Source organism: Necator americanus, chromosome IV (assembly GCF_031761385.1).
Source record: "Necator americanus strain Aroian chromosome IV, whole genome shotgun sequence".
Classification (NCBI taxonomy): domain Eukaryota; kingdom Metazoa; phylum Nematoda; class Chromadorea; order Rhabditida; family Ancylostomatidae; genus Necator; species Necator americanus.
The window spans coordinates 5018179-5033881 of record NC_087374.1 but is presented as its reverse complement, the minus strand read 5'-3'; the positions used below and the strand labels follow the sequence as shown (position 1 = coordinate 5033881).

Sequence of the window (15703 nt, the reverse complement as noted above, 5' to 3'; positions counted from 1 at the left end):
GATTTAGCTGGCCTCGGCCGGGGATTGAACCCTTCAAATGTTTAGACCACTACACCAAAGTTATATTAATCTAGCTGTCTACTTTCCTAGCTCTTCCCTGAGCGACTGATGTGTTCTAATTGATACACTTCGATGTTAGCCGATGTCTCTTCGGACTGATTAAAAAAAATCCACGAAAGCTTTTTGAATTTCGTCTCGTTTCAATTCCTTTACATTTTTTTCTTGCATTTCCCTCATCAAATGTACTCTCTACCCTCTAAAAACAATGTTTTCTCAAAGATTTTCCCTGACTCCTTATGAAACGTTAATATATCCTGACCTTTATAGCTTTGTCAGAAAACATCTTTTTCCGTAGGGAGATCCTCCTATCTATGAAATCCGTGTGTTCATAGCAGAGGTTACGGCTGGCAATAGGATCCATCAAGGAGGCCGATTCTTTTTATTTTTTAGCTACGAACATTATTGGCAATATTACCTACTTTTCACTATTTTTATTTGTTATTAACATTATTTCCTTTTTTCTTCCTAAGAAACAAATAGTTGGCTGAGCTCCTGTTCAAAAGTAAAATTCATAGAAAAAAATAACCAGGAACTAATTTTCCTAAATATAATTATTTCTTTTTTATTGATTTGCTTGATCTGTAACCATGACTAGTATTGATCTTTGTGATTGATAATTTCATTTGGTCTTAACAGAAGAAGTAGGACAGAATGAGTTATTCAGAATAATCTATGAAAGATAACATGCGAGGATTATTCTTTCCTACAGGGATACGCCTACGCGTTCGGCCTCAATTCTGAATCGTATGAGGTCAATGAATGCGTGCGGTGCAGCCTCCTCCACGGTGCCAAATTATCGACCCCAGACGGACAAAGAATGGGTTGGCATAGAGCGATTTCGAGCCATCGACCTTGCAGTCGCGGCGGAACCTCTTAACCACAACGCCAGCTAGATCTGTCAAGCTTGTACTTATGCCTGTCCAAGTCGAGTTCTACGAGAACCTCTTTTCCCTCTCCTTTCACTCATTTTTCAGTCAATCACTTAGAAAATTAATCAGAATTTCTTATATCAAAGTACAAATATTGATGGAAGAAATTAAATTTTATAAAAATTAATTTCTTTCATCAATATTAATGCAATATGCAAATTTTAATTATGCCGAGGTTCATTGAATGTCGAACTTTTCCATTAAATTTTAAAAGTTTAAAGGGATAAAGTCTCCAGCATTAATCAATCCGCTTCTAACGCATTTCCTTAAATTCAAAAACGTTTGAGGTTTATGAGCGCGTGTTTAGCCCAAACAGTGACTTACGGGGCTAGTCAATGTATCAGGCCAGTGTTCTCATCTCCCAGCTACCGATTTATCAACTCCGAAAGAATGACAGACCTGGTCGGCACTGGAACGGTTTCGAACCATCGATCGATCGTGCAGTCGTGGCGGAACCTCTTACCGACTGCGCTACACCGCCAGCCCTTGGACGCTATCTTTATAGTGGAAATATTGGGAGAAGGTGGGACACAAAAAAAAACGTCTATATGGAAGCGCTTTTTGTCGTTTCACATACGCAATCATTTTAATCAGGAATGAAATTGATGAGACACAAAAAAAAACATTTCCCGAGACCCATCAAATCCAGAGAGAAAGCGGAAAAATGGCTGTAAACACTAGAAAACCCTAAAAGCAGCTTCCGAGAATATTTTTGATTTTTGGATTCTTTCAACTATTAGGTTGAGTTTGCAATTTTTACATCAACACTCTGACGAAATGAGAGCTAAAACAAATTTCCCTGTTTTCATAAGTGCATAGTGCTGCTTTATCGAGTAATTTCATTAGAAAAACGACACGCTGTTTTTACGATTTTCTGTGGAGATCTCTCCTAACATTTTCTACGACTGTTATCATTATGTGTAGCTCAGTAAAGATAGAAATAATGCTGAGAAGAAAAATAATTCAAACTTCTATGAGTAAACATAACATTATTAATCTAGAAGTATTTTTTTCACTTTATTATTATTATATTATTATATTTTGTATCTAGAATGTGTTCGTTCTAAGAGATCTTTAAACATTAAAGTATTAAGTAAAGTATAAAGTAGCATAAGTAAGTAAAAATAAAAATTATAAAAAAAAAAAATTTTAAAATAGTATAAGGTAACGATAAACAATTAGTACCAATGCAGTGCAGGATTTCTGAGATTTTCTACGATTTTGACTTTTCTGGGATTTTTTTCCAAGAGTCCGTGTCGCGTCCTAGTATTTACTGGTTCGAAACAAGTAGTAGTGTAAACGTCAAAACAAACAACAAATTGGATGACGCGTCTAGACGCCCACGTGGGATTTGTAACGAACCAACTTCACTGTCTATCTTTAGCACTGGCAGCATTTGGCGACTTCACTGAGACTTTCAAAAAAAAAAAACTCACAGTTCCTCAACCTCATTCGTTACGTTTTTCCTTCCTCTCAGCTCCATATATTAATCACTTGAGGGATGATAATACATTGGTGTGCAAACCATATGGACGAAAGTAACCTTCGCATGATGTGTCCCAGGCGACATAACCCCATAGAACGATGACCATGGAAAAAATGCTATAAAAGGTGCTATAATACAGAAGGTAACTGAAAGAAATGAGAGAAAATGAGAGAATGAAAGGAACAGAAACGACACTTTTATTCAAAGACAATAATTACAGAGAAATCACAATTTACGATGGATCCCTCACAATTTACGATGGACATTACAAACGGAGGCACATGGTTCCTAATAGGAGGTGTGATCACCACGGACGGAAGTCCATGCTCGGCAACGTGCTCCCATGCTGGCCCCAGGGTTGGTAAGGAGTTCTTGTGATAGGGCGCTATAGTCTATAGTCGCGCTATAGTCACGTCGACATCACGACATGTAATGTCTGGTTTTCTGTGCAGGACTGGGAGACCTCTGGCAATATACTCCCGCAATTTCATTAATTTCTGCCGAGTTGTTAATACAGTGTTATGTTACTTTGCCTATCTCGCTCTTTAGTTCTGCTCATCAGTGTATTTCAATTTAAATAGATTTCCACAGAAAAAAGGAGGAATAGCCTTATTTCTCGACAAAGTTCCGAAGTCACACGGTTTTCTTGCTCATTTTTGGAATTTTTTCAAAAAATTGAAATTCAAGGCCCGATTAAAGGCATCACCCCACGAATCTGAGGTGGTACGGATTTCCGTTGGAGTATTCGTATACGGAATCGTAGATTATGGAGAGAAGGGTGATTCCGTCCATTTCTTCCTAATTGCGCCGTAGAAAATGGCCGGGACGATACGGCTTCGAGCGATCCGGCGCGCTATTTTCTACAACGACTTCGATTGCGGCGCGCTAGCCTTGTGCACGCGCCACATCTTCTGGACCGTTTTTCATGGCAATTAGGAAGAAATGGATGGAATCACTCCCCTCTAAATGATCTACTATCCCGTATAAGAATACTCCAATTGAAATCCATAAAACCTCAGACTTCGTGGGCCTTTAAGCAAGAGGGTTCACCTACTTTTATCGTCACCGTTACCATCCATTTTATTTGCAATATACGTCTTGCTGCCTTCTTACTAGCGAGTAGAATTCAACATCGAAAATTCGTTGCCTTAAAGGCAGCGTGTAATGAAATTGACGACATTGGAATCCTTTACGAATATATGTGGATGTGATTTAGAAGTACGAACGTCATCACTTTGAATTCCCCCATGGTATTCCGTAAAAAGGACGGGGAGCAGCCTTAGGTAGGTGATTCAATCCGCCCGACGATGCAAATTATTACGTGATAGAGTGCAGGCGATTCGTTGTTTTGGCAGAAGCTGCGCCGTTCGTGAAATTCTCGTACGTTGCGGATGTCTATCGCTTTATTACCAATAATTAATTAATCGTTGTAGAAATAGAATTATGCAAACGCGTTTCACACGCTCTTTTCTGGATCAAGGATAATTCCACATCACCAAAACATTCGTGAAGCACATTCTCACCTTATCTATCTGGTAGGAGATAGCAACATCATAGGTTCGTAGTGCTCTGCCCTCAAAGGAATCCTTCCTTACTTATATATAAACGTATTTTGTTCTAATGAATGTTCTGATTTTGATGCTTCAGTTCCGTAAGAAAATTTGAAGGATATTTTTTTTGTTTGAGGAGTTGAGTTAGTGGATAAGAACAGAAGATGGTCCATTTCATTCCATAGTTCCAATTCCATAGTTCCCAAAGTAAGTTTTTCTGGCTACATATCCATGCCATGCTGCAGCTTGGAATGGATACATAACCGGAAAAACTTACTGTCTCGTCGGAAAAAAAATCATCGTAGAAATCATCGAGAAGAAATGCTGCTTCAGTACTTTTTCGGTTACTGCGTTAAAATTTTCAATCTCCTTCCTTATTGGAATTTCAGATGAAAATTATTCATTTAGGCTAAGCTGGTTGCACTTTGAGAAACTCAGTTAAACCCATAGTTCCCAAAGTAAGTTTTTCTGGCTTCAGATCCATGCCATGCTGCAACTTGGAATGGATACGTAACCAGAAAAACTTACCGTCTCTTCGGAAAACACGTGTGATTTCGCCATGGCTAGAGAACTCCTACTTTCTCAATTTATTATAAGAAACTTTTGTAAAAAACTTTTATTTTTTTGCGCAAATCCGAATTTACCAGTATATCTGATAGTGCAAGTATATTAGTAGGGATAGTAGGGACTACAGTAGGCCTATAGTTCGGATTTTGTTGAAATTTTACAATCATTACATATCACTGTATTGCAACATTTGCACTTATTCATGGTGACGTCAATAATATTCCGAATTCTTGACCTCGCCACCATATACTTGCGTCAAATCCACAATATTGCAGCCGTTGTTAGCAGGGTGGAATAAAATATGGTGACAGCCTATTGTTGGGTTTAATTAAAATGACGATAACATGAAAATAGTATAAATGCACTTATTATTTATCATTCGTCTGCAATTCTTGACAGCTTATGGCTAGAGCTTGAGCGATCATGTCCGATGACGGATTAAGCGCTACCCGCCAACAAAATCCACATCAGCTCAAAATGAAAATTCTTTCAAAATTTAAAGGACATTCATGTATCATTCCATGATAGCATTATCTTCATAACAGACGACGTACGTCAATGAGTTTCTATTTTGAGAGCGAGACGTATTCAACGGAAGCAACATTTCTGATTCAGAAATTCTAGGGGGAAAAAAGCAAATACGGATGACGGAATTGTGCTTCGATTCTTCTTTTCGAGTTCTTCGATTTGCTTAAAATATCAGAAATACTACATATAAGTGCTACTTCAAGAATAGACTTAAGAATTTGTCGATTTCAAATTTGAAAAAAAAATTCAAATTTCAAATCAATTATTAATCTGACGACATAAAATACAGCATTTGAAAATCACTCAATTTCACAACAAATACATATATACATGTAAATCTAAACAATTTTGTTAATGTGCAAGATGGGAGTTTTTTTTTTCACCGTTATTGCATCATCGAAGATCACGAATTGATTGGAGGTGAAGAAAACAGAGATCACGAATCAACTTAAAGGCATCACCCCACGAATTTGAGGTGGTACGAATTTCAGGTGGAGTATTCGTATGCGGGATAGTAGATTATGGAGAGGGGTGTGATTCCGTCCATTTCTTCCTAATTGCCGTAAAAAAATCGCCCGTAAGATCCGCGCCGCATAGGGCTGGCGCGCTCCAATCGGACTCCTTGTAGAAAATAGTGCGCCGGAACGCTCGAAGCCGTATCTTCCGGGCCGTTTTTTACAGCAATTAGGAAGAAATGGACGGAATCACCCTGCTCCTCATAATCTACGATCCCGTATACGAATACTCCACCGGAAATCCGTACCACTCCAGATTCGTGGGGTGATGCCTTTAATGATTACACTGTGGCATGCTCGTACTTGAGCAACTACAACACATTCGTGCCACAGTATATGCTACAAAAGTCAGCCGTTGTATTATAACACAGATTTGCAAGTTTGGAGTTAGAAATGTGAGACAATTTCCGTATTCCGCATTCTTATGGTAAATGAGCTACTATTTCTATCATTATACTTGTGTTATTTTTTATTATTTATTTATTTTTTGTTGTTATCATTTATTGTCATCGACACTATCTACATAATGTTTCAGAATTATATCTGTATATACATTGTATTAATTATATTTGTATATTTACTTCCTCAAACGTTGAGGTTGAATGCTTCAAATTACGAGTTCTCAGAGTTCTAGGTTGCTCCCCAGATTTACTGGGGACGCCAGAATCCACTTTGCGTTCATGGGACCGATCGTGGAAGGTGTAGTTTTGTGTTTATTACAGCTATTAAATTGGTACATAATTACCTGCAGCTTTTAAAGCAATTTTTATTGTGAAAAAAGATACGAATCCAACAAAAACATGTCTATACGATTATTATGGAACATAATCACCGTCAAGTTCAATTACTGTTTTCCATTTGCTAGGCAGACAGTCAATTCCACGGGCAAAGAACTCGCCGTAACTTGCCAGACAGTTTTTTTAGCAAACGATCGACGTGATAATCTGTTGGCGCCTCTGTGGGAGAATATGACGGATGAGGCAGTCCTCCACCTTTATTGGAGAATATACTGATGACGTTCAACATGTGGACGTGCAGTATTCTAATAGGAGATAGTATGATTTCTTGTTGTCAGGAGTTCGCGAGGGACCGTCCAGCCAATTTTCACACCTTTCCAGGATTTTTGAGACGACGAACGGTCGTGGTATTGTCGACTTCGAAGTTTTCGGCCAACGTTCGGGTTGTTATGCTCATCATCATCCATGGCTGTTATGTCTTCATCCACGGCTGTCAGAAGTGCCTGATCGTCGAAATCCGATGGTCGTGCTCTTCTTGCCCTATCTCCAAGCTACTGTCGCCAAATCTGAAGCGGGAAAAACATTCTTGGCATTGCCTTTGACTGATTGATTCCTCGCCGATAAGTTAGTCAAGATCGCGAGATGACTGTGATACCATTCATACTTTTTCGAAATGATAGAGCATAATAAGACGAGAAAGTTGTTATAAAGGAAATAAAAAGCGAAATGCAATCCTACATGCTAAAAATGCCTGCTAAAAAACCACAGATATGTAATTACGCACTAACCCAACATGTACTATGTACATTATAATGACGTTTCATTTAATTTATAGCGAAATTCCTGAGCTGTAATGATAAACAACAACAACAAAGTGAACAACCGCAATCATCATTGATGAATAGTCATAAAAACCGTCTAAGATCAGGTACAGACGAGAAACATCCTACGATTGAGAAGGAGATGAAAAACGAGAAGATGAAGAGACATAACCGATCGACAACCATCGCTGCAAATTTCCAGTCATCTTCCACCGTTTTATTTCGTTCCACTTCTCTCATCTCTGATGTGATTGCCTGTAAAGTATCCTAGATATTTCTAAGAAGGAAATCTTCATTGTTTTCAGAAAAAAAAGAAAGTATGATTACTCAAATAGAAAAATAAATGACATACAGATAAATCATCGTGGATTTCACGTAGTAGTAATAGTTGTGCAATTTGCTGTTGAGTGGCCTGAAATAATATTTTTTTGAGATGAGCCTGAACTGCGTCCCATCAATGGTCCCGTCCTAGATCTCTTGATTTTCACCAGCGCAGGTTAGGTAAGAACTCCAAAGCAAGCATTGTAAGTAATAAACACAAAGACCGAATCTTGCAAGAAAAGCATGGAATTCGATTGTTTGAACATTTGCTTGGTTCTAAAACTCACTTTATTCAGCTACTTGGATAGAACATTCGAGAATTGAAAATTCGGATATTAGTTCTGAATTGCACCCAACGCAAGAGAGGCTGATTTTACATTGCATTCATCCATGTATTCACCTCGCATACTTGTATTGAAGAATCAAACCTTCAGTTCAGTGGAATTCCAAATTTAGGATAAAGGAATGGGGTGCGCACCCTCACAAAATGAGAACATTTGTTGTGCTAGTGCAATGAAATCTTTTGCTAAGGTGCTGATAACCTTAATAAATTTTTGAGTGTGTGTGTTGTGTTATTTTGTCGGTTTTGTTTTTGCAAGCGAACTAATGGCTCTGAGTGCCCCTGATGTCGAATATTCTCGGATATGTGGAAGAGTTGCGCGTTTTCAGAATGACAATTGCAAACTGTACTCCAACTTTTAAGAACCCACCGGACATGTTTGATTGATAGACAAAACAACAAAACAGTCAAAATATTGTAAATAAATGACGAAAAATAACAAATATGTGATTTGTTGAACAATTCGATTAGTCAAATAGTCCACTATTCAAGATCGAACATTTAAATATCAGTGTGCCATAAATGCACAGCTATAAGCACCGTCAGATTCAAATATAGTAGAGTCAAAACGACATGAAGTACGGTGCAGTTGCGCAAGCGGTTGCGCTCGAAGCGGTGCGGCGGAGCGCAGCGATTTGGATCGAGAGAGGACCCCTGCTACCACCCTTCATTACTGCGGTTCGCAATGGTCCACCTTGATTTCAACCGCTATCTCTAGCGCGCCGCTTCGAGCGCAACCGCTTACGCAACTGCACTGTGCTTTATGTTGTTTTGACTATATATCAAATTGCTTGCTCAGTTTCGGTCTACTTAAAAAAAAGATCTAAAAAGACCGTGATTGAGAAACACGAAAAACATCCGAAAAATAGCATTATTTCGAACCTGCTTTTGGGAAATAATGGGACGATCAGCTAAGCGGCTGGAACCGTTTCGCCATAGATGACGTCGTTCTTCGACCCCACGTGATGCACATTCGTCGACGACGGTTAGCCTATTCAAGAAAACAGTTTCCAATATGTGGAAGACGAGAAAGTTAAACTTAATAGAGAACAATAAACAAAAAAACTAATAGAATTAAACAAAGTAATTTGATTTTTCTGCAACTTTCTGCAAGGAACTATACTTTCGTGCGTTATTGATATCTGTTCTCGTGACCGATTCTAATTTTCCGAAGGTATGTGTACAAAATTAAGCTCAGTGTTTAATACTGAGTATGACTAAACAGTTAAAGGATTAAATGATTGGGGTGTTCAATGAAGAATCACTCAGATTTATGGACGCATCGCTGGTTTTGCTTATCCACTCTGACCAAAAGTGATAACTTCCTCAATTTTACGCTGTAATGTTTTAAAGGCGTAAGTAAGATGAGAGCCTACAATTCACTATCGATTAACATCGGAATATAATTTTAAGACAGCGAAAGTAAAAGAAAAATTGAGCTATGACGTTATCTCTAATGTAACCGCACAAGTTTACACGGTTACCCTAGAGAAACCCTCTTAACTTTAATATTTTTTCACTATTTTATTTACTTATTATTTATTGTTCATTTCTTCATTTTTTAATGACTTTTCATAAGATGTGTTTATCGAGTAGCTCTACATTATAGGTCGTGACTATTTGTTAAAGATAGTTAGTTAAACAATTCTAGCTATGAACAACCAGTTTGAACAATTAAACCCAATCACAATCACTGAAGATCTTCTCACTGATCCCATAGATTTTGCATTATAATTAGACTTTGCCTTACTTTGGTGGAGAAGGTGCGGCTATATTTTCGAGGAGTGAGTCAATAGACACGTCAGGCTTCTTCTCTTCGTCTTCTGCATCGTCCACCTTGACCATCGCTCCACCGGCTGCTGTGTATCCCGGTCGATGCATCATTAACAACCAAGGAAGCCAGTTGAGCATAACTTGTCGGAACTGAAAACACATTAACCGCCTATCCAGATAGCGTTAATATGGAAAAAGCCAAAATAATATTGGTAAACGTGAATATTCACCACCAGGCTGCTTTTCTTTATGTACACAACAATTTGACAAACAAAAAGTGGAGCTTGTTTCTTCAGCGTGGTACTTTTTTGAAACATTGCACAGTTAGAGTTATTCAAAGACATCCTCATAAAATCTGACTTTACTCATGCACCACAAAAAGTTAAAATATTAAAAACTTGAGAAATCGTAAGGAGTGATCTTGATCAACTGCTTGTTAGTTTACGAATTTTACTGGTAGTTGAACCATTTATAATCGTGATGGGCTTAGAATGCAAACTGCAACCTTAGTCCTCATCTACAATCAATCGCATGGCCTAAGTGAAGTGATTTCTGCAAAGATAAGAGATTCCGTTTCTTCAGCTATGTTTTACATCATCCTATTGAAAATGAGCGAATGGGAAATACTTATGTTCCCACTTGCAGCGTGTCGACAAATCGTTCCGAATTGACGTCAAAATTGTGGAAAATTTCCTCAGTGAACGGAAGGGATAGTGTTTGACTAGTGTAATACATCCGACATGAAGTCAAACTCGTTGGGAATTTTTCAGCATGGGCGTGTATTATTTATTTACTTATTCACATACACCAGTGCTCCAGAAAAAAAAAGAAAAGCAAAAAAGAAGCACACTTTGAATGAGTCAGAATATCTTTGAAAACTCGGAGTCCAATTAATTGTCGGTAGAAACTGATGCAGTGCATAGGACTTGTGCAGTGATACACAAAAAACTACGAAAGCATTGTTATTCTGCCAGACAAGCCTGACACCAATACCGAAGGTCAGGAGGTATAGTAGGTTCAAAACTACGTGAGACTCAGTGCAGTTGTGTAAGCTGCTGCGCACGAAGCGGTGCAGTGGAGCGTAGCAGTTGGGATAAGGACGAGACCCTTGCTAGCACCACTCATCCTCGCAAATTGCAATGGACCACCTCTATTCCAGCCGTTAGCTCTATCGCGCCGCTTCGAGCGTAGCCGCTTACGTAAATGCACCGAAGTTCATTTCGTTATGACTCGACTAGACCTCCGGTCATAATTGATTGGTATCAGAATTGTCTGGGAGAATGACAACCGTTTGGTCGGCAGTTCTAGATCAATTCACATGCCGTATACACTGCTTCAAGTTGCATTGACAATAAATTGTGTTCCGATTTAAAAAAAAACGTTCTGAGCTTCATGCCGTTTTGACTCGACTACATGAAACGCTTAGTTAGCCACGAGCGATGTCGAGGCTGTACCACCACGGCGAGCTTTTGATACTTTTGATAACCTCTTAATACTGTTCTAAGCACTTCCATATCTGCATATGAACCTTCGAAATTAAGGGGATTCTTGCTTAAAATCTCCTCACCATGTCGTTCATCTCATGAGAGTAGGAGTTCCTGTGGTGAAAGTTCAACGCCAAAGTTGTCGCCACCACGCAGCAAGCACATGTAGACATGCAAACAGCAAAAAATGCCCCTGAAATTATTCCACAATTATTTTCGGGAACGGAAAATCTTGTGTGTTAAGCGCAAGGAAGTTAAGGAAAAGTAGAGTAGTAAAACTTTCCCAGAGTAGTACTAAGAGTGTGACTAAGTTTCAAGATAAAGATGTAAGAAATGTGACTAAAAATGTAAAAAAAATGATAAATCGTTTTTCTCAAAATGAAAAGAAACTCAGATGGTGATGTTCTCATGCTCTTTATTCAGCTACTAAAAAATAAACAAACCTAAAAAGGGAACCGCTTCCGATGTCGGAGGAGACATTTCGGCCAAATAGTTTTGAAAGATGCAAATGGAAAGCATTATGGTAATTTCTGAAAAAAAAACCTTTCCTACAAAAAAAAACGCATGGGAAAACAACTTTGTTTCAAAATTAAAGGGGACTCGATGGAGGATATAAGCAGCGCTTTAAACATTTCCTTGTCCAGCATTTTTATTAGTGTGTTGGTACATAAATAGCGAATCCTACAAATTACCTTGATTTATACATATTGCATACATATGAATTAGCTTTTTTTTCTCGAAAATGAACGAGACGTTGACGATCAGCTCAAGAATTCCCTAACTATTAAAGTATTTCAGGAAATGAATTGAAAAATTATGTAAACTTCAACATCTCCCGCACCAAAATCATGATCAGTATCGATGCCGAGTCCAGAAAAACCTTCACGTTCAATCCATTGACGATCAACGTTCTAATCAAACGAGTGTCGAAATGATAGTTTTAGAGAAAAAAATCCTGACAAGGATAGAAATTGTACTTTATTTTCTCTTTTGTGGATTTAAAAAATATCCCCTTATCCACTGACGACTAAATAATGTCTATTGTACTCTTTTAAAACTACCTAAAAATGCATAGTTGTTCTGCTAAAATATCCGCAAAGAAAGATGCGTTTTACACATCTCGCTCCCTTATGCATTTATAATGGATCGTATAATGAATAATAAAACTTACGTAGCGACATTTTTTCGCCAGCGTCTGGAGGTAGTGTGAAGCCAGTCAAAGTAAGAAGAGTAATAAGAATACATGGCAAGATCAAGTTGAACGCTGAATACGAGTAAATGCAGTAAAAGAACAAAATTTACAATTTGTAAAGAATGGAGATACCGTAATAAAGGACTCTCCTGCGAATAACGAATGTGAAGACGATATCATAGTAAGGTTCTGGGCAGCACTGATAATGTTGTATATTTCTAGTTGCGAAGGTTTCTAAAAACCATAGAAGTGAGTTACTCCGGCAAGTGTTAAAATGAATTCTTAATGTTCAATAAATATTCAAATAATGATGAAATATACATGTACAAAATATATAATAATAATAAAAATATTCTCTCAGCCCTAAAGATTATCATATATGTAGAGAACAGGAAAGGAATAGAATTGACAACACCAGGACGGCGAAAGACACATATCTACTGCAGATGATAAAGTTATAAGAGCTGTGGGTGAAAACAACAGATATATACTCGGGTCAAAACGGCATGAAGCACGGTGCATTTGCGTACGCACTCGAAACGGCAAGGTTAAGGCAGCAGTTGGAACCGAGGTGGGACCATCGCAACCTACAGTGATCGATGGTACCAACATGGGTTCCTGTACGCTCCTAACCGCTACCGTCCACCGCACCGCCTTGAGAGAAGCTGCGTACGCAATTGCACCGTCCTTGATGTCGTCTTGACTTTAATATGTACTTCTTCCTTAATTCAGATAAGTAAAAACTATTTGAATGAAGAATAATCACTAACGTAAACAAGACTCCGAAATAACTATCATTAGCATCTACGAATCATAGAAAACTGTTCTGCAGAGTAGTTAAACTAGCACCTACTCTGAAGTTCCCATTCGCCATTTGGTGTATAGCTGGACAAATCAAAACCATTTTCATCTATTTCCAGATTTAACTTAGAGCCATCAAATGTCCATGAACCAAACTGTAATGCCTTGATGAATAAGTATACAATGATTTTCCTCTTTGTAAATCGCAACACACAAATATTCAAAGCAAGCAGAAATCAAGTCTTGAAATATAGGCACCAATGAGGATTGAACCATTGAATATTGCATTCTGTAATCATCTAACCAAGAAAAAAAGCTAGCTTTGTGGATTCGAACTATAGTAGATACAACATGAAGCACGACACGCAGTTGCACAAGCGGCTGCGCTCGAAGCGGTGCGGCAGAAGGTAGCGGTTAGAGCCTAGCGGGGACCCTTGCTGACACCACTCCTGGCTGTAGTTTGGGATGGTCCCGCCTCTAATTCCAACCGCCATCTCCATCGCGCGCAGCCGCGTACGCAACTCCACAGTGTACATGCCGTGTTGACCCTACTAAATATTTAGGGAAGCAAAAAAAGGAGGAAAAAACAAACACGCAAATAGACAAACAAAAGTCAGAAATACAAAAAAAAAACGCAAAGAAATTATACGTGACACCTTCATGAAACATTCTTGCAGGTCGAAGGGGAACCATGCCACAGCAATCCGACACGATATCCGGAAAACTCCTTAAAACCCCAAACTTGTGTCCTCAATTATTCAAAAAAAAGTACCAAACCTGGTGGTATCCAGTTAACGACTCCGTCTGGATATACGAGAACATTCGACTGAAAGGAGCTATCAAATTGTGGATCAGCGCTGTTGTACAGCAAAACATCTGGAGTCCACACTTGATTCTTCCTAGATTGAATTATCAACGGAAAACAAATAATTGGTTTTTTCCATTTATTTGTAAGCAATGTTTCAATTCTATCCATCAACAAACGTGGTGAAACTTCATTAGGAAACAAAATATTACAACATGCGTACTTGAACCTGAGATCCGTCACGCCGTCGTACTTTTTCGGATCCCATATTAATGAATAGTCGTGCCATGTCAGTTTCAGCCAAGCATTAACATCCACCACTTGATTCTTTTCATCCTGAGAAAAAAAAAAGAAATTCAGCTTCAAAAGGACTGTAAAGGTTTTTTCAGTTCTGAAGATGTTAAAGGTGGCGTCGCACTCTTGGAGTGCAGGACATTTGATACTTCTTTCGCGACAGGACCTCCACCAACCAAAACAAGAATTTACCACATATTCGCTAACTTTGTGGAGAAGTACGTTAGATCCCTACCACGTAAAAGGCGCATAGCTCTGAAAGAATGATTAAAATGGAAATGACCGTATGAAATCCGCTGAGTAGGCGGAAGTTGTAAGCTTTGTGTCAACCATACACAACTACTTCTGGACTTAAACGAAGGAGATCATGAAATTATTCAGTATTCCCACTATTACCGGTAACCAGAAGTCTTGCAGGGACCCAATAAAAAGTACAAACTCTTCAGACTAGCATTATCTGGGGTCGCTTTATCTCAGGGAAAGAATGATGAGGAATTGATTGGAAGATATAGTGGCGGGGGTGCAGCAGGCAGTGGTGATCTACATATGTGAAACTGCAACTGAAGACCCAAAATCTCTTTCTTCCTTTCTTTTCTTTCTTCTTTCTTTCTCTTATTCTCTTTCCCAGCGGAAAGGGGAGGAAAAAGGTGGAATGTTTGCTTCGTCAGTGGAAGCATTCGAATCCGATTCGCTTGAACATTCAAGTATTTACTTCGCCCGAGTTCTGTGTTGAATTTATCTTTTGTATGAACTGGTTTGTACGTAATAGGTTCAAAACGACATGAAGCACTGCGTAAGCAGCTGCTCTCGAAGCGGTGCGGTGGAGCTAGCGGTTGCGATCGAAGTGGGACCATCGCGACCTGCTGCGATGAGTGGTTCTCAAACCAAAGGTCCCCTAACTGCTACGCTAAGCCGCATTGCTCCGAACGTAGCTGCTTACGCAACTGTACCGTGCTTTATGTCATTTTGACCATGCTACAGTTCAAAAGGAGTGGTCAAAATCTCGACATTTCATCCTTGGGCGCAGTGGTATGCTCTTATTTTCCCATAAAATGTTTTGGTTGGCCGGAGAATACATTGGGCGTCACCTTCTTAAACAATCCGTCCTCTAGCTTCCTAGAGTTCTCAAAGTTTGTTGTTGTTTCCCTCCAAGCTTTTTCTTTTTGATTTCTTGTTCATTCCAACAGTTCAAAAGTAGTACAATTTGTTCAGAACGTTGAGATCACTTCATCTATCCCTTCCTTCTCAGCAGAAAAATTATTTAAGAATCCTGAAATCCATTAAGTTCGGTCGTAAACTTACCACAGATACAATCTGCTGCAGAACTAGTCCCATCTTTACATTTACGGGTTCAGAACTGTTTGATACAGGTCTTTCAAGTGGTTCGTAGTCTTCCAGAAGTTTGGTGTAGAGTTCTCCCTCTCGAAAAGAAGCGAACGTTGAGCACGCTAACTTTGCCAACAGAATCAGATAATAAAGACCTTTCCATGGGCGTAGCAT

At 38.8% G+C, this 15703-nt stretch overlaps 2 protein-coding genes across 3 annotated transcripts; one reads left to right on the top strand and one right to left on the bottom strand.

Annotated features, from left to right (window-relative positions):
- Positions 1-1324: 1324 nt before the first annotated feature.
- RB195_000411 (uncharacterized protein) lies at positions 1325-6982 on the top strand (the record flags this gene model as incomplete). The annotated part of the gene is made up of 2 exons (XM_064196743.1): positions 1325-1512; positions 6754-6982. 2 exons carry the CDS (start codon positions 1325-1327, stop codon positions 6980-6982), a joined length of 417 nt encoding a protein of 138 aa, XP_064052624.1.
- RB195_000410 (uncharacterized protein) lies at positions 6678-15703 on the bottom strand (the record flags this gene model as incomplete). 2 transcript variants are annotated; one of them, XM_064196742.1, is made up of 15 exons in its annotated part: positions 6678-6912; positions 7366-7448; positions 7546-7605; positions 8737-8845; positions 9605-9777; positions 11195-11304; positions 11555-11641; positions 12283-12375; positions 12436-12537; positions 13157-13259; positions 13761-13831; positions 13882-14003; positions 14133-14245; positions 15506-15624; positions 15685-15703. In XM_064196742.1, 15 exons carry the CDS (start codon positions 15701-15703, stop codon positions 6678-6680), a joined length of 1599 nt encoding a protein of 532 aa, XP_064052622.1. The 2 variants fall into 2 exon arrangements, with proteins under 2 accessions (XP_064052622.1, XP_064052623.1); XM_064196741.1 differs by lacking the exon at positions 6678-6912 and having other exon boundaries at positions 7278-7448; positions 15506-15703.